The sequence below is a fragment of the Anolis carolinensis genome, chromosome 4, assembly GCF_035594765.1.
Source record: "Anolis carolinensis isolate JA03-04 chromosome 4, rAnoCar3.1.pri, whole genome shotgun sequence".
NCBI lineage: Eukaryota > Metazoa > Chordata > Lepidosauria > Squamata > Dactyloidae > Anolis > Anolis carolinensis.
This window is the reverse complement of record NC_085844.1, coordinates 139,564,277-139,584,941: the sequence shown is the minus strand read 5'-3', so window position 1 is coordinate 139,584,941 and position 20,665 is coordinate 139,564,277. Positions and strand designations below refer to the sequence as shown.

The 20,665-nt window shown below is 40.8% G+C and overlaps 1 protein-coding gene across 1 annotated transcript in view; it reads right to left on the bottom strand.

The window, feature by feature from the left end:
- The window catches only part of xrn2 (5'-3' exoribonuclease 2), a 75,594-nt gene that overhangs the window by 52,430 nt on the left and 2,499 nt on the right, over positions 1–20,665 (bottom strand). The window contains exon 2 of the mRNA XM_003220068.4: positions 26–153. Coding sequence (XP_003220116.1) covers positions 26–153 — 128 coding nt within the window. The remainder of the gene's footprint in view (positions 1–25; positions 154–20,665) is intronic.

Here is a 20,665-nt window from a genome sequence, read left to right as displayed (position 1 = left end):
TTATTTAAGCATGAAAGGCACTCACTTGTCCTCAGGGTGTGTACAAGGATGGATGATACCATTCATATCCAAATATAGGTTATCGAATTCCACTTCATTGGGGTTTGGCTTGCTGGTATCAACTGGAATTTTCACCCCATTGCATTCTTTTGGCTGCAGAGAAGGAATGACAGGTAATTTTAAGATGCTGACAATGCATTCCATACCAAAAAGAAACAAACAAATATTCACGGAACCCTGGTAGATATATAATGGGGGGGGGGGGAGGAAATTGAGAAGGTAAACTAAGATTTATTAAGAAAAAAAGGTGTCATACTTTTAGTTTATGGGGATCTTTTCTTAAGCATCAATAATTAGTAAAACTACAGCACATTTTGTACAGCACCTTTGAAAGTTAAAAACCTGTTCTTTTTTTACTGTTACAACTTAGCAGTTAATATTGCAGAATCATGGAGAAGGAAGCAATCACCAGAGTCTATGAGCCCAAACCTTTTCCAGGAGAGAAATTCACAGATAATCATCCTTAAGAGGCTGCAAAATATAATCTATAGTGGGCCCTCCCGGTTCATCTAAGAATTCGATCAACTGCAAACCGGATTTTTTTTTAAATGTTCTAGTTTATGTTCTCAAATCTAAGATGTACCTTTTCCCCTTTTAAAGAGATTAAAAAATGAGGTGCACCTCACCTTTGCCCTATTTTTCCCCTGGCAAAACTGTCTCACCTTGAAAAGGAGGAGGAGGAGGAGGAGGAGGAAGGAAGGAACTCAGCCTTGAATAGCTCTGAAGGATGTTTCTTCTACAAGATTTTTACAAAGAGGATGAAGAAAGTCTTACAAGCTTTATTACAGGAATACCAGGCATGGTTTTCACTCCATTAGTGAACACTCTTGCTACTGTTATTATTTCATACTATTCAAAATAGTGTAATACAGTGAGAGATAGAAATCCTCAATTGATTAGCAAAGCAAGAGAAAGAAACCTGAAGGAGAGCCAGGAGTCAACTCTTGTCAACAGTTTAAAATCAGACTATATAATACAGTTTCCATCTGTATCATATGTCAGTGTTGATTTTGCCTATGTTTCAGAGGAAGGTACAGCCAAAACAACATCTGAGGATTCCTTGCCTAAGAAAATCCTATGGAATTAATGGAGTCACAAGGACACACACACAGTGCTGCAATATGGTTATACCTAATATATGTCCTGAATACAAAGGGCAATAAGACCCACAGCAGACCAGCAAAGTAACACTTCCAACACCTTCCTGCTAAAACACAACTGCCTTTTGATCTCTGCTGGTAAAAGTGGTATAGGAATGCAATAACTGTTTCGAATCCTCTTCTTGTGTGAACCAGGAAACAGCTGATCAAAATGTCAGGAAGAAGCCATAATCTCCCCTTGGAGGCATATTGGGAAAACCAAGGATCTCCAAAGCCTTTAGGAAGCATGACCCTTTTGGAGATTAATTGGTATTCACGCTATTTGGAATAATCATGATCTTTTGGAAACGCATGACCTTGTTAGAGATCGTAACTTTTGCTCTTATGATCGTCCTGAGAAGAGTTAAAAACCCACTTGAGTCAATCTTCTCTTTAGTGGTAAATATCCACTAGTGTTCATGCAAGGCAATTTAGGCTTCTCAGCTGTTAGACTGATATACAGTAGAGCCCCGCTTATCCGAGTTCCGTTTATCTGACACTCCGTATTATCTGAGGCAAAGGCCCTCCCCTGCTCACTCTCTCTCTCACTGACCCCGCCGGGCCCTGATGCTGCTGGGACCCGGCATGGCAAAGGAGCCAAGGGACGGAGGTGGGCGAGCAAAGGAGGGCAGCCAAGGCCCTCCGTTGCTCGCTTGCTCTTTCGCCAGGGCAGGCCCTGGTGCTGCCGGGACCCAGCGTGGTAAAGGAGCCGAAGGACGGAGGCAGGCGAACGAAGGAGGGTGGCCAAGGCCCTCCATTGCTCACTCCTTCGCCAGGCCGGGCCCTGGTGCTGCCGGGACCTGGCATAGTGAAAGAGTGGAGGGACGGAGGTGGGCGAACAAAGGAGGGTGGCCAAGGTGCTCCATCGCTCGCTCGCTCCTTAACCAGGCTAGGCCCTGGTGCTGCCGGGACCCGGCGTAGCGAAGGAGCCGAGGGACAGAGGCGGGTGAGCGAAGGAGGGTGGCAAAGGACCTCCATCGCTTGCTTGCTCTCTCTTTCACTCACCCCGCCAGGTCCTGGTGCTGCCATCACTGCTTCTGTGATCCGGCCTGGTAAACGAAGGAGGGAGGAAGGGTGGGTGAGCAAGCACCCACCCTGTTATCCGTCAGTTTTGTTTATCCGTCATTCTGCCCGACAGTTTATGACGGATAAGCGGGGCTCTATTGTACCTGGTTATCTCTCTGAACTGTTAGGAACAAAGATATGCCAATGCATTAAAATATAGCAAATCTTCTGAAGTGTTACTTCAGTTGCCCAAAACAACATCTACTCTCCCATAAAGTATCTTGCTTTCAAATCATGCTCTGAAGAGACCAAAAATGAGTAGTCTTTGTTAAAAGTTAACATATTTGATTTACTTACAAACTTCATGTATTTAACATACAGGTACGTTTATTATTGGTTTCATGTTAACTGAATAATACATGAAACTGTACTATACTGTACTATATATTTGCTGCAAACAGACTCATGTATCAACTGAACATCTCACTGCAGCATACTGATAATACCCCTGCTTTAACTGACATCAACCAACTCAACCGACTTCTAACTCAAACTGACTCAAACCTCAACTGACTTCTAACTGACTTCAACTGACTTTTGATTCAAATGAATTCTAAAATGGAGTCTCACTCTGAACAGTCTAAGATCAGGGTCACATGTTCTGTAGTCCTTCCCACAACCTCTAACAACATAGAGTTAAGGGAAAACTGCATATTAAATTGTATACAATATAGTCAGCAATCTCAACTATATACACAACAAATAACTAGTATAGGAGGCTTGTAGAAAGTTGCTATTTCCAACAAGGCATGGGTTTGAATCCTACTTCTGACAATAAGGCTGGAATGGCCACGTTGTCTGAATACCTGATCACCGTCTCCCAAAGGAGTTACTTTATTCTCAGCTCAGTAATGGAAAACGGAATGTCAGTGGACAGCAAGAGATTTAACAATAGGCTTAAAGCTAACCTTAAAAATGTAGTATCAAGAACTAGGAAGCCCTGGCTCTCAAGCACTCTAATTGGCGGTCAGCTGTTATCAACAGTGATATGGATTTTTGAAGAGGTCAAAAGGCAAAAGGGAGAAACGCCAAGAGGAAAGCAGTCAAGCAAACTTCTGTTGGGACTGCATTCCATCTGGAAATCTATGTCCTCATTGTGAAAGACCGTGTGGAACACTTATGGACCTGAGAGCAGGGATCTGACCCTCCCTGTTGGAAAACCGACTTCTCTAGAAGCCAATTTGGTTTTCCAATGGGGAGGTTCAGATCCCTCCCCTAAGACTCACTGCCAAGACACTACCCTTGGATGACAGTCAGACTCAGTCACGAGTGATTGCCTATGATGATTATGATGACCTTTTAAAAAAGAAACCCTTTTTCAAAACATTATACTTGTATTTCTCTCAGCTTCTCTATGAAATGATGAGAATAGGGTCTGCAACTGGTAAAAACCTCAAGAAGAGTGTTATGATTGAGCCTCATGGCTCTGTTACTGGCAGACGTGGGCGTAAGACTCCTCGAGAGTCAGATACTCTCGAGGAGCGAGAAAGAAAGAGACTGCGAGATATCTTTGCAGCACCATCTGACGAAGAGTCTTTTGAGGGGTTTACGGAGAGAATGGAGGAGGGGCTGGTTAGCTCGGAGGAGGATGAGATGGATTGGACTCGGGTGAGGGAGGAATTGGGTGCCACTGGCAATGATGGGATGGAAGATGAATGGGGACCTTCAGGATTAGACCCATGGACAAGCTGGAGGGATGGGACGGGATCCACAGCTGGGGATGCTGTGGGGCGTAGTCAGAGGTGTTCCAGCTCTGATGAGGAAAGTGATGAGGAAACGCCCGGGTTAAGGAGGGCAGCTGATAGTGATGAGGATTTGTAACTGGCATAAAATGAGGCTTGGGAGCAATTGCAAATTGCGTTGGGCAAGGTAATCTGGACGAACGCTTGGGATCTGTGTGGGACGCTTTCCTGAAGACTGGTGTGTTTTCGTGTGCTGATACCTTTGACCTTCCGTCGTCTTCTTGACGGACGCCATCTCCTGCTTTGGATTTCGGACTGAACTGACCACGGCTTGACTTCCCCCTACTCGGACTTGGTGAAACTACTGCTTCTGGCTTGAACTACGGAAAGGAACTGGGTCTACTCTACTGCTTCAATCCTCGGCTGATCTGTGTGTATTGGAAATCTTGCCTGCTGTGTGGAGGAGTGACTCAAGTTACTCAAAGCACAGTGCTGGCAGCAGAGAGGAATCTGCTGCCAATTAATTGCATTCTTTTGAACACTTTGTTCCCCGGCTTCTGTTTTGTTTATCCCCAGGCTGAAGCAAGCTGTTTTGTTTTTACCCGGATTAAACTCCGGTTTAATCCGGTTTATCTTTTGAACATTTTTCCTTGCCTCTTTTTGCTTTTAAAGGCTAATACTGCCTGGCCCTTGTATTTTACGGGCATTTTGAGTTCTGTTATCCAATAAACTCTGTTATCTTTGATCTTGTGGCGTTCTGTCTTTGACAAAGAGAAAGCTTGCATTTTACATTTTATAATTTAATGTTACAGTGGGGGGGAGTATTTAGTCAGATACCAATTATACTAGTTCTCCCACTTAAAAAGATGAGAGAGGCCTGTAATTGACATCATAGGTAGAACTCAACTATGAGAGACAGCATGAGAAAACGCATTCAGAAAATCACATTGTCTGATTTTTCATGAATTTATTTGCAAATTATGGTGGAAAATAAGTATTTGGTCAATAACAAAAGTTCATCTCAATACTTTGTTATATATTCTTTATTGGCAATGACAGAGGCCAAATGTTTTCTGTAAACCCTCACAAGATTGGCACACACTCCTGCTGGTATGTTGGCCCATTCCTCCATGCAGATGTCCTCAAGAGCAGTGATGTTTTGGGGCTGTCGCTGGGCAACACGACTTTCAACTCCCTCCAAAGGTTTTCTATAGGGTTGAGATCTGGAGACTGGCTAGGCCACTCCAGGACCTTGAAATGCTTCGTACAAAGCCACTCCTTTGTTGCCCTGGCAGTGTGCTTGGGATCATTGGCATGCTGAAAGACTCAGCCATGTTTCATCTTCAGTGTCCTTGCTGATGGAAGGAGGTTTGCACTCCAAATCTCATGATACATGGCCCCATTCATTCTTTCATGCATACGGATCAGTCACCCTGGTCCCTTTGCAGAGAAACAGCCACAAAGAATGATGTTGCCACTCCCATGCTTCACAGTAGGTATGGTGCTCTTTGGATGCAACTCTGCATTCTTTCTCCTCCAAACATGACAAGTTGTGTTTCTGCCAAACAGTTCTACTTTGGCTTCATCTGACCATATGACATTCTCCCAATACTCTTCTGGATCATCCAAATGCTCTCTAGCAAACTTTGGTTGGCCCCGGACATGTACTGGCTTAAGCAGGGGGACACGTCTGGCACTGTAGGATCTGAGTCCCTGGCGGCACAGTGTGTTACTGATGATAGCCTTTGTGACGTTGGTCCTAGTTCTCTGCAAGTCACTCACTAGGTTCCCCCGTGTGGTTCTGGGATTTTTGCTCACCGTTCTTGTGATCATTTTGACCCTACAGAGTGAGATCTTCCATGGAGCCCCAGATCGAGGGAGATTCTCAGTGGTCTTGTATCTCTTCCATTTTCTAATTATTACTCCCACCGTTGATTTATTCACATCAAACTGCTTGCCTATTGCAGATTCAGTCTTTCCAGTCTGGTACAGGGTTTCAATTTTGTTTCTGGTGTCCTTGGCCAGCTTTTTGATCTTCATCATAGTGGAGTTTGGAGTGTGACTGCTTGAGGTTGTGGACAGGTGTCTTTTAGACTGATAACAAGTTCAAATAGGTGTCATTACTACAGGTAATGAGTGGAGGACAGAGGAGCATCTTCAAGAAGTTACAGGTCTGTGAGATCCAGAAATCTTGCTTGTTTGTTGGTGACCAAATACTTATTTTCCACCATAGTTTGCAAATAAATTCGTGAAAAATAAGACAATGTGATTTTCTGGATGTGTTTTCTCATGTTGTCTCTCATATTTGAGGTCTACCTATGATGTCAATTACAGGCCTCTCTCATCTTTTTAAGTGGGAGAACTTGTACAATTGGTATCTGACTAAATACCTTTCCCCCCCATTGTAGCTCAATAAAGATATTACTTTATGGATCTGGGGGTTTTGTTGTATTTGCTGCATGGCCAATTGTTTAAGCTTCCTGGGTGAGAAGATATCCAATGTAGCCACAAGAAGGGATCTTAAAAGAAAAGGAAGCTAATGAACAGGGACTTGAACTCTTTGTGGTTTTTTACTTCCAGCAAAGGCAAAACTCTTTCCTTGCACTGTGATTGCCAATTGTTAATGCAGCACCTAAAAAGGTTTTTTTCTAGAGGTACCAGCAAAGATACATGGAGTGCTCCCTGCTTAAGGAAATTGGCAAACTGAGTGACTCCCATCAAAGGGAACTGCACCAAAATGGCATAACTGGCTTGTTGGTTTTTTTTACAGAAAAATATATTAATTTGTATTAAAATATCCCTGTAGTCATTAGTTATAACAGCAAAACACTTTTCATCTTACATGTACCATACATTAAGAATGGTTGGGCTCTTATCTCTGTAAATTAAATCTCATTTGCCCTGTTACTTATTCTTGTAAATGTCTGACTTGGTCAAAGAGAGACTAGCTTTAGCTAAATCCTAATTGGCTTACTGTAATGTGTTGGCTCTTCGACTGCTATTGAAGAATCTGCAGAAGTTTCAACTAGACAAAATGCTACAAATAGATAGCTGCGTTTGTCAAACTTCTAGCTTATTTTGCTTTCATTTGCTTTTAAGATTCAATTTCAAGCCACATTGGATCTCAGTTCAGGCTGAATGATGGAATACAAATCAACTCCATCGATATATCAATAACGCCAGCACACATTTTCCCCTTCTTTTTCTTTTTTCCCCTTCCTTTTACCATTTCCCCCTTCTCTTTTTACTTTCTTTTCTATACCCATTATTGTTCCCACTCTTTCAATGTTTAAAACTACCCAATAAATATATATATAAAAATAACGCCAGCACACCAATTTTTTCCAACAGTTCAGTGCTGTTTATTCCTACTGCTTTTGGGGCTTCTACACCAAAGTTGGGGAAATCAAATTGGATTTACACTGCCAAATAATGCAGTTTGAACTGCATTATATGTTCAGTGTAATCCATATAATGCAGTTCAAACTGCACTATTTGGCAGTATAGACCCAGCCTCAGTTGTCATCTATGTTGTGAGTCAACTTTGTTGGAAATGCAATAGCACTGAAATGTACCTCATTAGTGGTGGGATATGAGCAATAGGGTTAGACAGTTTGACCTGAAGTATCCTCCATCTGTCAACCTATTCTGATCCCTCTGTCAGGTAAACTGATACACCTAGAGATAGTTATCCACCTCTTCTTCTTCCCCAGAGTCCACTCTCAACCAAGATGTACCTAGCTTAGATCAGTTCACTGAGAAACTTTCAGATCTAGGAATGGAGTTCTTACAACAAAGTATAGTTTCCTTTCTCCAAGCAACTGATGTGTTTGCTCCTTAAATCTAGATCTCTGGTCTTTGCTGAACCACTGAACACATTCTAACAAACACTACTGTGAGAAACTCAGGACATTAAAGAAAATGTATTCATTTGTTCTTCTTATTTTATGAAGAATCATAGTAATATCTTATCAAAGGAGCCATATTCTCCAAGCAAGATACCCATAGCTTTAACAGGGTATGGATGGTGTGCTAAGTTTTTCCATTGTGATGCACCAATGATTCCGTGGCAGTTAAGGCTGGAGTAGGGAGCCCAGAGTGAAGCAGTTGGCTTCATCAGTTAGGCAGTAAGGATCACAAAGGGGCAGGAAAAGGCAGGTTATTTCTCTTAGTTTTCTCTCATTGATTCTGCTTTCCTTTGAGGAAAGGAGAGAGGGGTCTTCAAGGTCTTTCCCCTGGAATTTTCTGCCTCAGGAGCCCAAATGCGGTCAGCAGGAGGCTGGGAGTGTCTTGAATACTAGTACTGACAAGAACATGTTGGTAAAAAGAAAAGGGATGGGAAGAAAAAGTTGGATGGCAGTGAGGTTCTTCAGAGATAGACTTAATGCGATGGAGAAGTCAATCGCTGGACCAAAAGGGAGTATCTTATCAAAGAAAAAGAGAAATTGGAAACTTAAAAAGAGAGAGGAGTTAGGGATAAATGACTGGTTTTGCTTCCATCAATTACATGATAGATTTACAAAAGGTGCGAGAGTGGGGTTTTCAACTAGAGTTAGAGAATATTTCTGAAAAGGGCAACAAAGGCCTAATCTCCAGACTATACAAATATATTTTAGAATATAACTTAGCAGACAATAAAATAAAAACTGGGATTTTGTGGGCTAAAGATTTAGGGAGAAATATTGATTTGTATTATTGGGAATATCTCTGGAAAGGGGATTTAAATTCTCGATAGCGTGTTCAGTTAGAGAAAATATGCATAAAATGTTTTACAGAAGCTATATAACCTCAGAGCTAATGGTCAAAATAGATAAAACTTGTCGAAGGGTATGCTGAAGGCGCAAAATGAAGAAAGGCTCTTTTTCATGTTTGGTGGTCCTGCAATATAGTACTAACATTTTGGGAAAAGGTGGTTATAGAAACAAGTAATATGATCACCAAGAAAAATCCAGAAATGTGCCTTTTAGGGTTGTTCAGAAAAGGTTATTTCGGGCCAAAATGAGGTAAGTATGTATTTTGCCCATGTAGACAGGTCAAGCAGAAGACACATCACAAGGATTTGCAACACAACTATTTTTCTTTTGTGGATTACAAATATGGCATAGCATGTTTTTCTAAGGAATTTATTACTGAAGATAATCAGAAGGCTTTGAGTTAATGAGGATATATCGGCTGAGAAGCACATAGTAGAGTGTAAGCAATGCTACAGAACTTAACATCCATGCATGAAATAGAAGATTTGGAGAAATGATTTGTAATGACCAGGTAAGATGGAGCTTTCGGTGCCACAATAGATTAAACCTTTGTACCAGCAGGACTGTTGACCAAAAGGTTGGTGGTTCGAATCTGGGGAGCGGGGTGAGCTCCTGCCTGTCAGCTCTAGCTCCCCATGCGAGGACATGAGAGAAGCCTCCCACAGGATGGTAAAACATTAAACATCCAGGCGTCCCCTGGGCAACATCCTTGCAGACGGTCAATTCTCTCATACCAGAAGCAACTTGCAGATTCTCAAGTAACTCTTGACACGAAAAAAACCCAGGTAAGATATCTGGAGGAATGATGTGCAATTACCAGGTATTTGCAGGAATGAGCATTTGAATACGCAACATCTAAGAATCTGAGCACCACGTACAAAACTCGAAGGAATGATTTACAACCACCAGGTAAGGAATTTCCAAAAAAAGCTTCTCAAATGCACAGCATCATAATCTGTGCATGAAGTTGCAGATCCATAAGTATGATCAGCAATCATCATAATAGGATGGCACACCTGATATTGAAGTCAACTAGGAATATCAGAATATTGCAGAAGAGGAGGAGCTACCAGAGAAATATTTTTTTTAGCAAAGGTAAGGTACTTATTCTGAGAAGGCTTTTCCCCTTCCCTTCCAGTCTCTATAGATTACACACACAAGATGAGTTTGATTCCTTTCCTTTGCAGCAATAGTGTTTGATCTACAAAACGATGAAAAGTGTGATGACATTGCTAAGACAGCGTTCAAGCCAAGGCCCCCCAGGAAGAGAACTTGATGCCCCAAAATATGAGTATTCCTTAATCCCTGTAACGGATTGGCCTACCTTGCAGGGTTGGTGTGTAAAGGCAAGGCCTTGCTTGGAAAAGCTAAGCCAGGCAGGGGGAGGAGTGATCAGGCAGCTCTATATCTGGAAATGCAGTCTGATTGGTTGATGAAATTGGAGGGAGTTGCTTAGCAACAGGAGGCAGGTGGGGCCAGAGATACAGTAAGAGCTATTCAGCCCAGAGTTAGTCAGATGGGGTTTGGTGTTTGAACAGCTAGGTAGTGGAGCTTGGAAGAGGAAGGGAGGAATGAAGAGTTTGGGAACTGTTAGTGAGAAACCTATTTGAGGAAAAATTTAAATTAGATGGTTCATTACAACCAATCTTATACCTGAGTTGAAAGTTATTAGCCAGAGAACAACATCTATCTGAGATAGAAGAGGAGTGTTTAGCTATTGTTTGGGCCATAAACAAATTAAAACCTTATATCGTCGTCGTCTCACTCGTTCAGTCGTTTTTGACTCTTAGTGACCTCATGGACCAGTCCACGCCAGAGCTCCCTGTCGGCCGTCACCGTCCCCAGTTCCTTCAAGGTCGAGCCAGTCACTTCAAGGATACCGTCCATCCATCTCGCCCTTGGTCAGCCTCTCTTCCTTTTTCCTTCCATTTTCCCCAGCATCATGATATTCTCCAAGCTTTCCTGTCTTCACATGATGTGGCCAAAATACTTCAACTTTGCCTCTAATATCCTTCCCTCCAGTGAGCAGCCGGGCATTATTTCCTGGAGGATGGACTGGTTGGATCTTCTTGTGGTCCAAGGCACTCTCAGGATTTTCCTCCAGCACCAAAGTTCAAAAGCGTCTATCTTCTTTCGCTCAGCCTTCCTTATGGTCCAGCTCTCGCATCCATAGGTTACTATGGGGAATACCATTGCTTTGACTATGCGGACCTTCGTTGCCAGTGTGATGTCTCTGCTTTTCAGTATTTTATCAAGGTTGGCCATTGCTCTCCTCCCAAGAAGTAGACATCTTCTGATTTCCTGGCTGCAGTCTGCCTTATTTATGGGGGCGTAAATTTACTTTATATACTGACCATTCCCCATTGAAGTGGCAAAAACAAGTTAAGAGCACAAATAATAAATTGATTGGGTGGAGTTTAATGCTCCAAGATTATAACTTTGACATCGTGCATGTAAGAGGGAAGGACAATGTCATGGCTGACACTCTGTCCAGAGTCATAGGAGAAAACCCCATGTCATAGGTGGACCGAAGGAAGGTAAAACCCAGGTAACCTATGTAAGTTACAATGTTAAAATTTACTTTATTGAAAATGTGTTTGGAAATTGTTGTATGATTTTGTTGATGAAACCAAGGGGAATTGGTAAGTTAAAAATGTGTATGTATAAATGTTAATGTATGATGCCTGTGCACATGTTTAAACTGAAATGTTTTTATATGTTTGTATATGTAGCTCTTACTGTCTTTGTGCTCACCCATTGCTCCAATGAGGTTGTAAAAACACCTCATATTTCGCAATGTCTTGTGGGTGGGGGCAGAATGTAACGGATTGGCCACCCCACCTTAACCCACAACAAACCACATCTACATCAAAAGTAACCACAGATTAACAAGAATTAAATAATAACATAACAAATATACAATTCCGCACCTTACATTAGGAAGAAACAGCCAGAATCTAAAAGCAAAATAAGGTAAAATATTGGAATTTTGCAGCTGGCAGCCAGAGTGACCAAACAGTTCTGCTCTATGGTGACTATGCATGATATTCTATGCCACCTTGTCTCGATATGCTTTAGTTTTTAGTTGTTTTTTTTTTAAAGAGAGTAAGGAGGGGGCCATTTTTATATCTTTAGGGAGAGTTCCAGAGTCAGGGGGCAATTATAGAGAAGACCCCCTCTCTCGTTCCCATCACCCGTGTTTGAGACAGGGGTAAGACCAGGAGCAGGTCCTCCTCCATTGATTATAGTGCCTGGGCAGGTTTGTAAGTGGAGATGCCGTTTGCCAAATAGTATGGACCCGAACCATTAGATAAGGTAAGTTATTGCAAATAAGTATAAAATGGTATAGCTCAATATGGGATAATATTCCTGATTGCTTGTAAAGCAATCCATTGTATTCTCTGGGGCCACTTCTACACTGCCATATAAAATCCAGATTATCTGCTTTGAACTGGATTATATGGCAGTGTAGATTCTTATAATTCAATTCAAAGCAAATATAGTGTAGATTATATGGCAGTGTAGAAGGGGCCTGAGAGACTACCGATAGCTTGAACCTCAAGAAATACCATAAGTGATTTCTCATACTGGGCTAAAGGCGGCATATTGTCCTAGAATGAAGTCAATATATGTTAACACCCCTGCTGTGATAATACTAATGCCTGATACTATGGTATGTTAAAAAGTGGCTAGTTTATGTGTTGGGCTCTTATAATATGTCTATGAACTTTTAGTCTTACAAATCTGCTGAAAATATCTTAACCAGGTTCTGTATTTTCTCTTGGCATTCTTAAACAAGGCATGTGATGTTAATGTTACCTCTTATTCTGTATGTAGTCCAACTTTTTCATGATTGTAGTAATGTTTTATTTGTCAACCTCTCTAATTATAACCTCAGCATTATTTTGAAGCTGTGAATGGAATCGCATCTCTATATTCAATTATTCTCAAACTTCCCTTGTCCATTATGTGTACTCTCTCTCAAACTCTTTGTCACTATGCGCACATGCATACAAACTTGAAATACTTGATAACACTTCATGCATTTGGATAAGTAGGCTATAGTCCATGGAAGTTCATCTTATATATATAAAAGAGTGATGGCATCACGGCAATTCACAAAACAACAAAAGTACAGGCCCCCCAACCTCAAAATTTGACAACACAACCCATCATCCACGCCTCAAGGTTGATACAACAAAAAGAAAAGAAAAATAAAGTCCTAATTAGAGGGAGAGCAATAATTTTTTTATCCAATTGCTGCCAGTTTAGAGGGCTAAGCTCTGCCCACTTGGTTGCCTAGCAACCAAGGGACAGCCAGGTTTCAGTTAGGGGACAGGCAGATTTAGGCCTCACTTAGACTTCTTCCACAGATTATCAGATTTGCACTGGATTATATGGCAGTGTAGACTCAAGGCCCTTCCACACAGCTATATAACCCATTTATAATCTTATATTATCTGCTTTGCACTGGATTATCTTGACTCCGCACTACCATATAATCCACTTCAGTGTGCATTTTATACAGCTGTGAAGAAGGGGCCTCAGATAATCCAGTTCTGAGCAGATAATATAAGATTAGAAATATACAGTAGAGTCTCACTTATCCAACGTAAACAGGCCGGCAGGATAAGTTAATATGTTGGATAATAAGAAGGGATTCAGGAAAAGCCAATTAAACATCAAATTAGGTAATCGTTATACAAATTATGCACCAAAACATCATATTATACAACAAATTTGACAGAAAAAGTAGTTCCATGCGCAGTAATGCTATGTAGTATTTACAGTAGAGTCTCACTTATCCAACACTCGCTTATCCAATGTTCTGGATTATCCACTGCATTTTTGTAGTCAATGCTTTCAATATATCGTGATATTTTGGTGCTAAATTCATAAATACAGTAATTACTATATAGCATTACTGTGTATTGAACTACTTTTTCTGACAAATTTGTTGTCTAACATGTTTTGGTGCTTAATTTGTAAAATCATAACTTAATTTGATGTTTAATGCGGTTATCCTTAATTCCTCATTATCCAACATATTCGCTTATCCAACGTTCTGCCGGCCCGTTTATGTTGGATAAGTGAGACTCTACTGTACTGTATTTACAAATTTACCACTAAAATATCACAATGAATTTAAAACACTGACTACAAAAACATTGATTATGAAAAGGCAGACTGCGTTTTCTAATCCAGAACATTGTATAAGCGAATGTTGGATAAGTGAGATTCTTCTTTAATATGAAATAATTACTGGGATAGAATAATGCAGAACAATATAATCTCTAAAACCAGGACAGTAAATAAACAGGGGAATTCCACACAGGAAACGATCAGGGCCAGCTAACACCTCCCAACAAAGTATTCCCATCATCAAAGTCTGGCAAATCCTGTTTTCTCAGGGCCACAGACAGTAGAAGCACATAAAATATCGCAAACAACATCACTCTGAAAACAAGGGTATTCCAGACAGGAAACAATCAGGGCCAGCTAACATCTCCCAACAAAGTATTCCCATCATCAAAGTCTGGAAAATCCTCTGTTTTCTCAGGGCCACAGACAGTAGAAGCACATAAAATATCACAAACAACACCACTCTGAAAACAAGGGAATTCCAGACAGGAAACAATCAGGGCCAGCTAACACCTCCCAACAAAAAATTCACTCAGGGAGGAAACAGCCAGGCTTTAAAGCTGCAAGGCCATTACATCCTAATCATTTTTCCTAATTGCAGCATTCATACTTGCCTCCAACAAACAAACAAAAAAAACAATCAGAAATATTGTATATTCACAACCGTTAGGAAATAATATCCCCTGATGGCGCAGCGTGTTAAAGCGCTGAGCTGCTGAACTTCTGGACTGAAAGGCCACAGGTTTGAATTGGGGGAGCAGAGAGAGCCCCCACTGTTAGCTCCAGCTTCTGACAACCCAGAAGTTCAAAAACATGCAAATGTGAGTGCATCAATAGGTACTGCTCCGGCGGGAAGGTAACGCCGCTCCATGTAGTCATCCCACATGACCTTGGTGGAGTCTACGGACAACGCCGGCTCTTTGGCTTAGAAATGGAGATGAGCACCAACCTCCAGAGTCAGACACGATTGGACTTAATGTCTGGGGAAAACCTTTACCCTTGACCTTAACTACCACCAATTCCTCAATACTTTATTTCCCATACCACAAGACTTCGCCACAGCAATGCGTGGCCGGGCACAGCTAGTATTGTATAAATTTTTTGAAAAGTTTCCACAGGGGTCTTTGTTGCTTAAGAAACAGGAGACAGGTATAAGTTCTTGCAAAAGAGCTCTCTATCAGTTCAGAAAACTGGAAGACTTACAAAGCAGGAAGAATTGCTTTGAAAATAAAACAGTTTGTGAAATGCAGAGAGATTCAATTTATGTGAGGGCAAACAATAGCACATTACAGCAAGTTATGAACAAAGGCCCAGAACTTTAAAGTGAATGAAAAACCATGAGCTATTCTCTATGCCTTTTCTTTTTCAAGGACTGCAATTCTATATGCACTTATTGGAATAAACACAAGAGACGACTGGAATCTACACCCACATAAAAAATAAGTAGCATTGCAACCAACAACACTTTGAGTGATGTATCTCTTACAATGGCATAGATTAAAGCAGCATGTATTTTACAACATAGTTCCACTTTTAATATAACTTAAATATATAAACACTTAGTACTTTAACTTAGTACTTTAACTGCCCTGATAAGATACAGATTATTTCTAATTACAGTAGAGTCTCACTTATCCAACACTCGCTTATCCAACGTTCTGGATTATCCAACGCATTTTTGTAGTCAATGTTTTCAATATATCAGGATATTTTGATGCTAACTTTGTAAATACAGTAATTACAACATAACATTACTGCGTAATGAACTCCTTTTTCTGTCAAATTTGTTGTTAAACATGATGTTTTGGTGCTTAATTTGTTAGATCATAATCTAATTTGATGTTTAATAGGCTTTTCCTTACTCTCTCCTTATTATCCAACATATTCGCTTATCCAACGTTCTGCCGGCCCGTTTATGTTGGATAAGTGAAACTCTACTGTATTTGAAATGTGGATAATAGTGATTGGGGGCAACTCAGAAGGCCCGCTGATGAAAAGAAGTAAAAAAGTAGGTTCATTCATGAATGAAAAATTATATTCACCAAAGGCAGAATGACCAATGGTAAGAAACTGTGGAAGCTGTAATTCTAATAAGGGCACAACTACACTGACCATTTGATACAGTTTCAACACGATACAAAAGAAAGTTTGTTTAGATGATTTTACATAGGAAGTCTAGGAACCAGTTTTGAGTCCTGGGTGGGTAATTATACCACAGAGAACTGATGCATAGTAAGGGCTTTCTTTTGTGTGCTTTTGTGGGAGTTTGTTATCCACTCATGTTATGGTTGAGCCTTATGGCTCCGATTCTGGGAGACGTGGTCGTAAGACTCCTCGGGAGTCAGACTCTCTTGAGGAGCGAGAAAGGAAACGGCTGCGGGACTTATTTGCAGAACCAACTGATGAAGACTCCTTTGAGGGTTTTACCGAGGGAATGGAGGAAGAGATGGTTAGCTCAGAGGAGGATGATATGGAATGGACTCGTGTGAGGGAGGATTTGGGTGCCACCGGCAATGATAGTATGGGAGGCGACTGGGGGGTTGCAGGATTAGACCCGTGGACGAGCTGGAGGGATGGGACGGGATCCACAGCTGGGGATGCTGTGGGGCGTAGTCAAAGGTGTTTTAGTTCTGATGAGGATGATGATGAGGCACCTGGAATTAGGGTAACAGCTGACAGCGATGAGGAGTTGTAAACTGGCATAAAATGGGGTCTAGAATCCAGGGCTAATTGCGTTGGGCAAGGTAATCTGGACGAACGCTTGGGCTCTTGTTGGGAATTTCCTGAAGACGGGTGTGATTCGTTTGCTGAATACCTTGGACCTCCGTCGTCTTTTTGATGGACATTAATTGCCTACTCTGGATTGACGCTGGACTGACTGACTGACTTCGACCTTGGACTATCCCTTCTGTGATTATCGGTGGAACTGGTGAACTAAAGACGTCTGTACCTGGCCTTCGACCTTGGACTGGATTGGGACCCCACTGACTGCTTCTGCCCTGATTGATGTGTTTGGACCCGGAGTTCGCTTGCTGCTTGGAGGAGTAACAACTTAGTTAATCAACCACAGCTGTTGAGTAGCAGAGAGTAACCTGCTGCCAGTTATTTATGTTTCTTTGAATCTTAGTTTACCAGTTTTGTTTGTTTTAAGAGCCAGGCTGAAGTAAGCATTTTTGGTTTAACCCGGATTAAACTCCCGTTTAATCCGGTTTATCTTTTGAACTGTTTTTTAGTGTCTTTTCATATTGAAGGCGAGTTTTTGCCTAGCCCTTTGTCTTTTACGGGCATTTTTGGTTCTGTATCTTTAATAAACTGTGTTGAATCTTATGTGGTGGCGTTCTGTCTGTGACAACTCAACCACAGTTTGACTGCATTAAATGGTCAGTGTAGATAGGCCTACATTTGGAGGGAGCCAAATGATTTTTCCCAGCTAAAAAGGGATGTTGAGTGGAAAATGACTCATAGTTCCAATTCTGAACCAATAAAGACAACACTATTATCTATTTATATAATGCCATATATGTACATGTATCTTATCTTTTCTAAACAACACCTAAAGCTCCCAAAATAAAGCCATTACATATTATTCAAAAACATATCTACTTAAAGATGCTTTAGGATTGTTGAATTAACGGATAGAAACTACTTTGCAATCCTAAGCACGCCTACTCAGAATTGCTACGACAGAACTGCTACTAAGGAGATCTGTACTCCATGATGCTTACTCTTGGATACATCGTACAAGTTGAGTATATTTTATCCAAAAAGCAAGGTTGCCACTAGCAAAGCCACCCATGTTGACTCAACATGTATGCCAAATTTCAAGTATTTAGACTGAATAGTTCTGGAAATATGCCAGGGACAGTAAAAACAGATACTTTTATTATTATGCAGGTGGAAGAAAACAAACTTGTCATCAATCATACCTCTACAATATCCAGAGCCATAAGAACCAACATAGCAAACAGTCAGCAGGAACTCAACTATACAAGCACTTTAGGTGGAGAGTTGATATGTATCTTAAAAATACAGATTTACTTACAACATGCCTGAGGCTATTGGTTTTCCCCTGTGAAATACAGAGTTTCAAAATAATGGGCTCTATTTCAAAGCAGTATATTTTACAATGGCAACATGTTACAAATACACAAAAAGTTACAAACTGTATAATGAGGGTTGTTGTATGTCTTTCGGGCTGTGTGGCCATGTTCCAGAAGTATTCTCTCCTGACGTTTCGCCCACATCTATGGTAGGCATCCTCAGAGGTTGTGAGGTATGGATAATGAGTTATTAAGTTTTACTAACCATTTTGAGCCAGAAATAAATATAAAAATAGCTTTGTAAATGAAGAATATCTCATTAAGTCTTATTTGTGGGGTGGGCAACTTGTGAACGACTGTAGGGGCTGTTTGTGCATTGGGAGCGGTAATCCTTGGAAACTCTATGTCCCACCCTTTCAAGTAGGAAGAGTTTCATTCATAGACATTTCATGGATGCAGAGGTAATGATTTCAAATTGGGTCAATCTTTTTGAAATACCCTATATATTATAGGATGGGAACTCTAGCAGCATAAACTCTTTCAGATGTTGTGCCCTCTCATATTCCTTGTCACAATATTCTACAATAGGCTTTTACCCAATGCCACTTTTCAAAATTTGCTCTTACGATATGTTGTCACTAGCTAACACATAATTAGGCTAGGTGCAAAATTTCTACTGCATGCTGCACTTTTTTCCTCTTTCAGACAACTTGTTTATTATTCACTGATTTTTCAGTTATACCTTACAATTATGTACATTCAGAAAATATGAAGTTTCTAGTTAGCTGCTACCCAAGTGATTGATGCAGTACAGTACAAAACTGTTGTTTTCTGATCCTTCCCACACGTAGGACTAGATTTTGAAAGAGTGCATCTTATAATTTCTTAAAAGATATATTACTTCCTATAATGTATGAATAACATGGGTATACCAGACAAGGTACATAGTTTCAATATGGGTATTAAATTACTTCAAGTGTCTATCTCTATAAAGCATCCATCCAGCAATGAAGTCCCATAAAGAATGTGGAGCTGAATTCTTTTCTCTAAGAAGTTTGAAGTATTTTGGCTACTAGAAAAAGTGTGGACAATGTATTAAGCAGACATGAGTAACCTGGGGCTTTATTGTTTACTTTATTAAATTTAAGTCAAATAAATATGCTAAATCAACTTCCAAAAATATAATGCACCATTTTTAATAGAAATTATACATTATTCCCTGGCTTCTACTTCACAGTATCAAAATCTCATTCCTCTCTTGGATGCTGTAATAATCAAACAATCATTTTCATACTTAAATTGTATTTCTTGGTAACCAACAAGCTTTTTCTTTAATATTCCCATTCTTTTCTTGTCCCTTTCTTACCTACTAACAGTTTATGTATTCACAATACTGATAACATTGCTCATAAGATAGTCCACATATGACAAAATCCTGAAAGGGACATGAACTGGTGTCACTCAGCTCTCCCATATGACTATTCTGTGTCAATTCTAGAGACAGCCTCGCCTTTCACAAATCCTACTCTCTTCTCTGTTTCCTATAAATTCTCCACCCTCTTGCATTATGAAGGGCACATGAGTAAAGCAAAGCTCTCATGCAAACAAAACATCACTTGCACATGACAAGGGAAGGGGGCATGTTTCTGTCCATCTGGCCAGTATTGATTTAGCATGCACCACTTTATTTGTGGTAGCAGTGAAGGATAGAGACTCGTAAGTTTCAGACCTAAGATATGGGAAAGTGACATTGTGTAGGACAGCCCTAAAAGAAGTTCCTGGACCACTTTAACAGCATCCACCCAAACACCCAATTCACCATGTAAAAGGAAAAGGAAGGAAAACTGCCATTTCTAGATGTTCTGGTCATCCACAAACCCAATCAACAATTGGGCCACACAGTTTACAGAAAACCTACACACACAGATAGATACCTTCATAAAAACTCCAACCATCACCCAAGTCAAAAAAGCACAATCAAAGCCCTGACAGACCGTGCACAAAGAATCTGTGAACCTCACCTCCTCCAAGGTGAACTAAACCACCTAAACTGGGCTCTACAGGCCAATGGATACTCCACCACAGACATCAGAAGAGCTGCAAGGCCAAGAACAAGCCATGAGAGTCAAGACAAAGATCCACCCAGAGGAAAGGTGTTCTTACCATACATCAAGGGAACCACTGACTGAATAGGCAAACTGATGAAGAAGCACAACCTACAAACCATCTACAGACCCACAAAGAAAATCCAACAAATGCTAGGCTCTGCGAAGGACAAGAGGGATCCTCTCACCTCTGCAGGAGTCTACCGTATACCATGCAGCTGTGGACAAGGGACCACCAAACGCAGCGCCCAAACACCAGTCAAAGAACATGAAAGGCATTGCAGACTAATTCAACCAGAGAAATCAGTCATAGCAAAGCACCTGATGAACCAACCTGGACACAGTATATTATTTGAGAACACAGAAATGCTTGACCACTCCAACAACTATCATGTCAGACTACACAGAGAAGCCACTGAAATTCACAAACATGTGGACAACTTCAACAGAAAGGAGGAAACCATGAAAATGAACAAGATCTGGCTACCAATATTAAAAAACTCAAAAATCAGAACAGTAAATAAGAAGCAACACTCTGAGACATGGGAACTAGGGGCAGTTAACAAAGAATGCCCCCAGGCAGAAAGTAGCTAGTAGATGTAGCCATTCAATGCAAATTAGGGTGATTAACTGGAATATTTACACTGGCCTTCAACTGACAAGAGTTCTTCCCTCACC